The sequence below is a fragment of the Emys orbicularis genome, chromosome 11, assembly GCF_028017835.1.
Source record: "Emys orbicularis isolate rEmyOrb1 chromosome 11, rEmyOrb1.hap1, whole genome shotgun sequence".
Lineage (NCBI taxonomy): Eukaryota > Metazoa > Chordata > Testudines > Emydidae > Emys > Emys orbicularis.
In genome coordinates this window covers 43,656,598-43,667,641 of record NC_088693.1, presented here as the reverse complement: position 1 = coordinate 43,667,641, position 11,044 = coordinate 43,656,598, and the positions used below count along the sequence as shown (strand labels likewise).

General features: G+C 36.8%; 1 protein-coding gene across 1 annotated transcript in view; it reads right to left on the bottom strand.

Annotated features, from left to right (window-relative positions):
* Nucleotides 1-7,703: 7,703 nt before the first annotated feature.
* The window catches only part of AGPS (alkylglycerone phosphate synthase), a 136,093-nt gene continuing 132,752 nt past the window's right edge, over nt 7,704-11,044 (bottom strand). Inside the window, exon 20 of the mRNA XM_065413460.1 lies at nt 7,704-8,532. Within this exon, the coding sequence (XP_065269532.1) occupies nt 8,411-8,532 (122 nt within the window). The 3' untranslated portion in view covers nt 7,704-8,410. The remainder of the gene's footprint in view (nt 8,533-11,044) is intronic.

Here is an 11,044-nt window from a genome sequence, read left to right as displayed (position 1 = left end):
AACCTTTGAGAGAGATGTGATAGGCCTGGCTTTCTTCCTGAGGAATGGACTTACAAAGGACAGAAAGGGATATAAAGCACAGCTCATCCTGTAACAGTGACATAGTTTGTATTATTGCCCAAGGCCTGACAGCAAGTGGCATTCTAAAGCCATGATTTTAATGTTTTTTCTTTTAAATAAGAAAGGCCGGAGTGAAGTGAATGTTAACTCTATTTCCTAACATTACCCAGATTTGCTTTCTTAAATGAATGGCTTTTATTCCCTGATCCTCATATTTATTTACCCAGCTGCTGTGTATTTTGACTTTCAGAACAGCCTTTAAACCCTTTGCCTGCAAGCAGTCAGGATTTCCTGGCCAGCAGCTCTAATAGACTTTATGTCAGGAAATGCTGATGGCTTCTACCATTTGATAAAGGAATAAAGGTCAATCGCTGTATTCGTCCCTTCTCGTTACTCCTATGTCCCTAGGGTTGCATCTATTCAGATTGATGACTTACTGGACAGCAAGAGTATTGTCCTATGTACACACACTAAGCGTTTGCATTTTCTTCAGCATTTACTAGGATAGTCAATTGAGTCCATTACCTCAGTATTACCATTACTATTGTTTTAGGTTTCCTATTTCTTTATTGCCACTGCCTTTATCCAGCATTCAGCAGTAGTTTTAAAACAGCTGACATTACCCATATCATTCAACAGTTTCGTACATCAATCAGGCCAGAAGGGAGTATTGTTATCATCTAAATCAGAGGTGGGCAAACTACGGCCCGTGGGCCACATCCAGCCACGGGCCCATCCTGCCCGGCCCCCAAGCTCCTGGCCCGGGAGGCTACCTCCGGCCCCTCCCCTGCTGTCCCCTCTCCCGCTCCCCTGCAGCCTCAGCTCGTTCACTCCGCCGCCGGCGCAATGCTCTGGGCGGCGGGGCAGCGAGCTCCTGGGGCAGCGCAGCTGCAGAGCTCGGTCTGACCCGGTGCTCTGTGCTGCGTGGTGGCGGTGGTGTGGCCCGGCTCCAGCCGGGTGGCGCGGCTGTAGCGCCGCCAGCCACCAGTGCTCCAGGCAGCGCAGTAAGGGAGCGCGGGGGGGGGCTTTGGATAGAGGGCAGGGGAGTTCGGGGTGGTGGGCAGGGGGTGGGGTGTGTGGATAGGGGTCGGGGTGGTCAGAGGGCAGGGAACAGGGGGGTTGAATGGGGGCAGGGGTCCCAGGAGGGCAGTCAGGAAGGAGAGAGGGGGTTGGATGGGGCAGCAGGGGGCAGTCAGGGAACAGGGAGAAGGGGTGGTTGGATGGGGCAGGGGTCCTAGGGGGTCATCAGGAATAAGAGGAGTGGTTGGATGGGGCAGCGGGGATCCGGGGACAGTCAGGGCACAGGGAGCAGGAGTGTGTGGATGGGGCAGGGGTTCCAGAGGGGCCGTCAGGGAACGGGGGGGTTGGATGGGGCAGGAGTCCCGGGGGGGGGGCAGATAGGAGGTGGGGGCCCGGGCCACAACCCCCCCCCCCCTAACCGGCCCTCCATACAATTTACGAAACCCGATGCGGCCCTCAGGCCAAAAAGTTTGCCCGTCCCTGATCTAAACTGACCTCTTACATAACACAGACCATAGGACTTCCCTGAATTAACTCCTATTGAACTAGTGTGTCTTTCAGAAAAATATCCAGTCTTGATTTAAAAGTTATTGGTGGATTCTCAGTCACTACAACCTTTATGATGTTGTTCCAAAGTTAATTACTGTCCCTGTTTAAAAAAAAAAAAAAAAAAAAAGCCTTATTTCTATTCTGAATTCAGCCAGATTCATTTTCCAGCTTTGCAATTGGCTTTGCAATACTGTTTGTTGTCTGCTAGACTGAAGAGCCCTCATCACATTTTTGTTCCTCATGTGGGTACTTATTGGCTCTGATCAAGTCACTCCTTAACCTTCTTTTTTAAACTAAAAACAGATTAAGCTCCTTGAGTCTATCACTACAAGATAGGTTTTCCAATCCTTGATTTATTCCTGTGGCTCTTCTCCCCTACCTCTCCAATTTATCAACATCATTCTTGAATTTTTGACACCAGAACTGGACACAGTATTCCAGCAGCAGTCACACAAGTGCCAAATACAGAGGTAATATAACCTCACTACTTCTACTCATGATTCTCCTGTTTATACATCCCAGGATCACATTTGCCTTTTTGGCCACAGCACCACAGCTCATGGTCAGCTGATTATCCACCACGACCCTCAATTCCTTTTCAGAGTCACTGCTTCCCAGTATAGAGGTTCCCATCCTGTAAGTATGTCCTACATTCTTTGTTCCTAGATGTATCACTTTACATTAGCAGTATTAAAATGCATTGTTTGCTTGAGGCCAAGTTATAAGTAATCAAGATCAATCTGTATCAGTTACCTGTCATTATTTACCACTCCTCCAATCTGTGTGTTATCAGCAAGCTTTCAGTACAAGTTTTCTTCTGTATTATTGATTTAAATTGTAAATAGTAGGACTCCACTAAAAGGACACCCAGTCAATGATTCCCCATTTACAATTACTTTGAGAACTACCAGTTTGCCAGGTTTTAATCTATTTACTGTGTGCCATCTTGATTTTGTATCATTCTAGTTTCTAAAAAATATCATGCAGTATCACATAAAATGCCTTACAGGAATCTATTACATTAACATTTACCTTTATCAACCAAATTTGTAATGGCATCAAAAAATACTCTACGGCAGGATCTATTTTCCATGAACACACGTTGATTGGCATTAATTATGTACATATTGTCCATGCAGATAATGCTGCCTAACCCTTTCCCAACAAAATTCTAGTGTCAGATGTATGGCAGTGAAGCTGGGCTCTTGGGGGTCTTCATTTTATCACTGGTATTGCAGTTACACTGAGGGCCCAGCCTCATTGTGGTAAGCAGTGTAAAACTGAACTGCAAAGCTTTTAAAGAAATTGTTTAACATACTTGATCATTAAAGATGTAAGCTTCAAATACACATTTAAGTGTTAAAACAAGGGCAGTCATTTGTTAATCTGTGGTTTGATCTGAAGTGCTGGAAGAGTCGGATTATACTTTACAATCACACAGTCTCAGACAACTTGTTTGAGTTGGTCTCATTTTTGTAGATATATCTCATTCCTTTAATTAACAAATACTTTTATATAGTATCCTTCAAAGGGATGCTTTATGGCATTATGAAAAAAAGTTATTAAAAAGCAGTGGCATATCCACATACCCTTAGTAGTAGACTGGGTACTCCAAAACAGAACAAAGTCTACAGTTATGGAACATATCTCTTAAAGACCTTCTGTCCCTATGGTGTTAAGGTGTAACTTGAACAAACCAATGATTTGCCAATTCTGATCTCAACAGGAGGCCTGGGATATTACACATTAATACATTTAATTATCAACTAAAATTTTAAATAGTGGGACCCCATTAGAAAAGATGGGTTAGATATAAAAGACTGTAACCATTAATTCTCTTAAAATCAAGTAACAATTTCAAGTCCACATAGAATTTGATGGGAGCCAACATGAGAAGTAAAACATGGGTGATGTTCTATCAACTGGGAACCTGTAAGGCACTGTGCCCATGGGCTAACCTGTTTAATGTGTTTATCCAGCTGCTAAGATGGATTCAACTACTATAGAATGTATGCTTTCATTTAAAGCAAAATGAAGAATGTTGGCTTTGATGGGAGATGGATCAGGTCTTAGGAGAGCTATGAAGTGTCTTCTAGTATTTGCTTAATGTGGTATATATTTAGATTTCAACTTAATGACATTAATTTTTCCAAATAACTTGGGTGAAGAATGGTATGCTTAATTTGCAGATTCAGTTTCCCCTCCCCATGAGCAATCCTGGATGCAACTAAAGTTACTAATTAAAAGTTTACAATTTTTACATTGTAAAATTAAACCATGTAATGTAGAAGCCTTTTCCACCTTTCCCACTAAAACTTTGCAGATTTAAGGTAATTTTTAACATGTACTCGTACAATTACATTAAAAATACATTCCCAGCAAGGAATTTTTTTTTATGATGTGTAAATCAGATTTTAACCTATTAAAGGGCACACACCAAAACTTTACATGAGTGATGCAAAGATCCTTTAGAAAATGAATTTGCTCAGGTGCACATATGATTCATAACTGCATGTGCATTCCTTCAAATATAGGGGCACAAACAGTTTTGAGAATGTATCTCATATGTACAAAGTAGCAAGGGACTGAACAGTACTCAGAACCTGTAAACAAATGGAATACAGTTGGCATTTCGGAGTGACAAGGGACAGCTAGGAGAGAAAAGACTAGAGAAACAGAAGAATCCTTGTACCTTATTTTCCAGCAATGACTTTCAAGGGACTAATACTATAGTCAGTGAAAATGGTTCATCATCTACTAGATGAATGAAAGCACAGGTGATGAAAACACAAGATAATTTCCTGAAGAGCTTAAGCTGTTCACAGGAGCTGGCTGTTGCTTTGCCTATCTTCACAAAACAGTGATTACAGAAGTGTTCTTCTGGTTCCTGGAATCCTACCTTATTTGAAATGCAAGGTACAAGTGCAAAGCCCTCATTACTGTATTTTCTTATTTTTCTCATTCAGCCTTAGAAATTTGCATCAGACTGAGTTCATTCTTGATAAATATCTAAAGCATCTCAGCAAATTTGTGTCTCTAGAAAAAGGACAAAAGTTTTAAAAAGTGTTAATTTGAACAGTCTCATGAGAAAGAAAAAGCAGGATTGTTTAGGCCCATTTTCTTTTTATTAATAATATAAGTTCTATAATCTCTTAACATTACAACTGGAGTTTTACAGTTAATTTCACACTAAATGACAAACACTGTTTGGCTTAATTAGCAGAAAGTTGAATTACAACCTTGATAGATACTAATTTCAAAGACTGAGAAACAGTTTATGTTTTCTGGATTTCAGTATTTATGCATCCTTGCTCTTTTGGTTAGGTTGGTTTCAGTTAATTAGCATTATTATGGAAGAACTGTTTAACTTGGTCTCTGTTCACTGCTGTAAGGAAAAGGGGACATCTTTATATGTATCCTGTCAAAATAAGCAACATGCACAGTACTGACAAAGCCATGAAGAGACTTGATGTTCCTTCTGGCCTTCCAAGCTGTAAACCTGTACATGTTACTTCTTTTAAGAAGTTCCCTGTAATGACATTACACCCAAACTTCTGTAAGAGTGACTGAATGGTATATCCTAGTTGTAAAGCGATAACAGTCAAATCCTCATTCTACAGCTTTGAATTTTACTGAAAACCAGAGAAAACTAGCAGTTTCTTTTAAATACAAGTGGTGACAAAGTTAAAACTGCTTGTTTTGTACTGGAAACATGTCCAAGGTACCTCACAAAATGAAAAGTAATGCACATTGCCAAGACTACACAGACATCTGATCTGCATAGACCAAGCTTCATCTTTGAATAGACAGCAGCTACAGTAAGTGAAGCCTGTGTGAAAGGAGAGAGAATAGGGGAGGAAAAATGTTGGAAGACTTAATTTAGCATTAAAAACAGTCTTTTTTACAATTGGCCGTGCTTCCTTTACATACTTTTGTCTCCAGTAGATGTGTTACAAGAATATAACCAACACTTTTTATCTGGTATATTGATTTTCAAAAAGTATTGAAACGCTGAATCTCTCACATTTTGAACTACTAGAGTTATGTATATTTTACAGATGCAGGATTTTAAAGTAGGCTTTGAACAATCCATAAGACACTGTTTAAAAAAAGAAAATTAAGAAGAAACTAAACAAAATGGCAGTAAGAAGTGTACTAATTATAATTTGTTCACATTAATTTGCAATTTACCATTTTCTCAGGCCTGTCCACTGCTATTACTGCATGTAGGAGCTCCCAGTTATTTCACTTTATTACACAAGACAAGACTAACTGATGTAAATTTTTACTTTGTGATATCAACTTCACAAGTCATCCAGTTATAATCACAGATTTATGGGTGCATAGATGACTGCATGAGAAGAGATTTACCTGTACAACTTCCATTAACATATAAAGGATGGGGAAATATGGTTAGGAAGGTAACACTGGGAGGGGAAACCGTAGCATTTGTAGTGCCAGATAGTACTTTAAATCAAATGAGCCAACAAGACTTGAGACAGCACAACTTGTTCATATTGAGTAAAATCGCCATAAGGAAACCAAGTCCTTCTTACTTTAATTCTGCTTGTATTGTCATATTCCAAAAAGAAAATGTTTTTCATGTATCCATTCATTCATAAATCTGATTCTTCATAGTTAGACATGCTGTGTATATTGAGGCACATATTTACTGACTTCTAGCAAAATAATACAGTTTAAGACCTCTGTATTACAGAGTGATACTAGTAGTCAGCAAGATTCCAGCTGCAGACATGTAACCACCATTTGCACAGAATGCAAAGTTGAGAAATCCACAGCATAAAAAAAGAAAGATTACAGATTCACCTTGCTGAAAAGTACATGCTGTACATGTTGAATAAGGAACACTTACCCATATAGTGCTGGAAGTCAGAGCTTCCTAACACTAACTGTGATTGCAAATTTTTCGGTGCTGCTGAAACATGAATTCCATGGACCAAAACTTTCAAAGTAAAATACAGGAAGGCTGGATTCACTTTTTAAACTAAAATTTCATGAAACAAAGATTAAAAAATTCTAGCTGCATTAAAAATACCACAGTAACTTCCTATTTCATGACTAGTAGAATATAATGAATTGTTTTAATTTGCTATCTTTTTGAATTCATATATTTGAAAGTGCTGTTTGGGTAGTCATGGTCTTTTAAGTGATTTTTAATCAGCTATTCTAAATTAGTTATAAAATAGCTTCAAAGTTTTGTTTAGATATGCAGTATTTTTCAAGCAATAGGATGATAAAGTGTGGTAAATTTAAAATAAAATGAGTATTAAATTATGTTATCAGACTATGGTGTTATAATCTGTTAATTTATAGATTATAAAAGTTATAATCTTTAATGTTTTATTACTAAAATTGACAGCTAATTATTTTAAAATAGTTTAAAAACACAAATGTCTCAATTTTAAATTTAGGTTTTTCATGTGAAGGTTACTTCTTATATAAAGGTGTCCAAACTGCCCACATAGAGTTGTGTAGCAGCTAGCTAATTAGACAGTATGTCCTCATAAAGATAGTTTACATTTTGAGTTACTATCCTATATGATTAAATACTTTATTTTAAATATCAAAAGTTGGATAATTTGCTTTAAGAAAAGAATCCATCTCAAAACATGAATCATGAATATTGACAAACAGTTTAATATTTTAATTTCACTTGTTTTAAGATCCTCGTTTTAATGTAAAATTGTTTCAGGTCTGATATTGTTTTACAGATTGTTTAAGAAAATAAGTTCAATATTTTTGATTATACGGAGGACAACATTTGCAGCTCCTAGTTATGTAAACCAGTAATTCAGAAAGGCCAATAAAAAATTAAAATTGGAAACTTCGTTTCCAGACAGGATTTTCTCCATTTTAGATTAATAAAACTGTTTCAACCTTGAAACCGTTGAGACCTGTTTTAAGATACAGTGCTGGGCAAAGATTTATTTTAAAATAGCCAAAACATTTTCTATTGGGGAAAAAAGGATTATTTTGTATCTCCACAAAAATAAAGTGAAACTAGACACATTAGGAGTGCAGTGTTCATGAAGGCAATAATTTTATGTAACAAACTTGTTAATATACAATGAGAAACGTCTGCTGTTCTGTACAAAACTTATAATGACTGACTAGCATATTAAAGAAGATTATCCCAGCAATGCAAATACAACTCAGGCTACACTTTAGTTAAGTATTCTTTTCAAAGATTTTAAATTTTCAATAATGCTGAAAGGGAGACTGACAAGCCAAACATCCTACAGAACCATGTTGAATCTTTTAAACAGAAAGCCTACATTTATACTGCTACTTGCTTAACCCTTCAGCACACAGAAGTATTCCCTTAGTGAAATCCACCTCTCATGTGCTTCCCAGCAATTTTCCTCTAGCAAGAGACTGAGTGAGCAGCTGTTTATGTAGACAACACGAATGTCAGTCTTTGTTCTTCTTGCAGGGGATGCTTTAATAAAAAACAGCTGGTTTCATCCAGCATGGAAATCATTGGCTGTACTGCCTAACCAAACTTGGAATGCTATATCTGCATTTGCAAGCAGGTATATACCTTCATGTGCCTCTGCCAGGTTGTGTGTTAAGAGAGGTTTAGGAGTACAGTCAGTAAATCTGTGAATGTTAATAGTGAATGTTTACATTTTATTGGAGGAAAACCAATATAAGAAAGATATTAGCTTTTAAAGTTCAGTCCATGTTATATTTGATTACTGGGATAACAGTACAATGAGGCTAAAAATCGTAATTTTGAAATTTTCAGATAGTAAGGGTTTTATAAAAGGTTCCTGTTTCCAAAGATGTTATTGGGGTCCACATATTCTTTGACAGACTTAAGCATCCCCAAGCCAACATCAGAGATACTCTCCTTCATCCACTGCTTCCGCAACTTGCCAACTAGAAAAACAAAAACAAAAATGCTTCAATATGTGGCATGATACTAGGAGCCAATCAATCTTATGACCATGAATGAATAAACACTGTGTGATAAATGCTTTTATTCAAAAATGAGAAATGTTTTGCTTTATTTGATTTATTGAGCCCACCAGACTATCAAGCTCATTAAGCTCAGTGTACTCCCAGAGGAAGCTTGTGTTCTACACTGTCTACTTTCTTTGCAAACTATGAAATTTAGATGAAGTTTAGGTTGAAATCATGTGTCAGATTACAAATAGTGAAATGGTAATTACATACATTTTTAAAAGAGCCCCAGACGCTCATCTTATTAAGAAATTAAAAAATGTTAGGAGGAAATAAATAAAAATAAAACATCTCAAGAATTGTTCTGCTTAGCCTAAAAACAGTTCTATGCAGGAAGAAGTAAGTTTTAACCACGAAGTAAATATGTTAAAAGTGACCTTCAGGTTTAAACTAGGATCAGCCTAAAAACCCATGGAAATCTCTAACAGAGGAATTAAAACTGGTAAAGGTATAAAATGTAATATTCACTCACCTAAAAGTGGCATGTTTCAGTTTAGATAAATCTCTATATAAAATAATATATTCTCTGTAGTTGTGAATATAAATTCACAATGTGGAAGCCTAATTTTCAGAGTACAATGAATATTTAAGACATAAATTTACATACAAAATAGATTTTTTTCTAAATTATATATGGCAGAAATTTACATTTATTGGATAAAACAGCAATTTATCTCAACTTCTGTCACAAAAACAAACAAGTTATTTTAATGGTTAACTTAAATGGCCACTTTATGGGAATGTTATTTATTAATTAACCAAGTAATCAACCCTGATTTAATAGGTCAATCAAAATAGGGGACATTCTTTCATTACAGTCTAGCATGTAGCTTGCCAGCCTAAGACACAATCCATTTGTCAGGATGAGGTGATATACTATAGCATCTGCCTCTTGGAAATCTTTAAGAGTATCTGAAGCTAAATTCAAATCATCTTTTTGTCCCATTCTCAGGGTAGCCATCAAACTGTCATCAAAAAAATGAACGATGGGGACATCACTGGAGAACAGAATATTTTTGTTTATACCTTAAGGAATATAAACTAGCCACAGTGCTGACTGAAAGAAAGCAGTGTAAAATGTTCAAAAAACGCTGAAAAAACAATCCTGAAATGTAGTACAAAAATGACTATTTGTACATGTGTATTAAGTGTATAGTATAGGTATTAAAATTCATATGCAATAAGAGTAACTGCCAGTCTTATTTCATAGTCTTCCTCTAAGATATCCCCCCTCTATAATATCTTGTCATTACAATTCTATTGTCTCCTAAGCAAATTGATATTTTTGTCTAGTTAAATTAATAAAAAACTACAAAGACTGTGGATATGGCTTGACCATCACTTCAAGCAATCTACACTCTGGCAGTTAGAGACAAGGAGTTGAAGAACAGTCAATGCCATTTTCAACCGTTATCTGTAATATAGTTTCAGTGAATGTGTCCTGTGGTTACGGATGTAATTGTCCTGAAAAGACTGCAAACAACTGCTCCAACAAGATGGAGCACATTAGAACCACAGCAGGATGCCCAACAGCTAGCATGCCTGCCTCTTTTTACACCTCTAGTAATAATGCAATTCCATGAGGAACTGAACTACCGTCTGAGCAGACACCAAACAGCCATTGCATATTTAATGAAGTCACTCACCAAGTGCTGGAAAACAGAAGGTGCTTGGAGTGCATCATTAGTTCTGTCAGAGTGATAATTTACACATCTATCTTGTCAAATTTTCTATGGTTTATACTTTTACAATAATAAATCTAACATACATTTGATTAGTGAACTGGAAAGTAAAAAAGCTGTACAGAAGATATATCAGTGGTCCTCCATGAACATATTTGATAAAAGATTTTTAACCCCTTGGTAGCGCTGGACTGTGAGCTCCTGCTGTCCAGGGCTAATGAGTTTTACATAGTCTTGTCAGCTATTGTAATTTTTTTTTTTAATCAAGAGGTTAAAAACAAAGTTAAAGCAATTGTTTTCCTTAGCAAATTTAAATTGTTCCATTTACCATCTTACATGTAATTACAAGGGCATATAATTCAAGAAAAAAGCTACATAAAAGAACAGGACTTGTGTAGAAGATTCTGGTGTCATTCATACAGAAAAGCAGTACTATATCTCACTAAGTTTGCTTCAGTCTTATGAATATTCCATTTGTTTTATCTACACAGGATACCCCATTACATATTAAAGAAATTAACTACCTTCATATATATTAAATATTGAAGGGCCTGGACCTCAGAAGTTTTTAGAGTCTAAGTAGATATATATTCATTCTTTCAAGGGCAGGAAAAAGGAACAAGACTCCTTGAGATGTTTTACTGAAAAAAGTAATTAAGCTTCTTAAAATTACTGGAGCAGCTCAGAGAGACATACAGAGTTGTGAAAAAACTAACTACAAGAAAACATCGATCTGAAAGAAACAC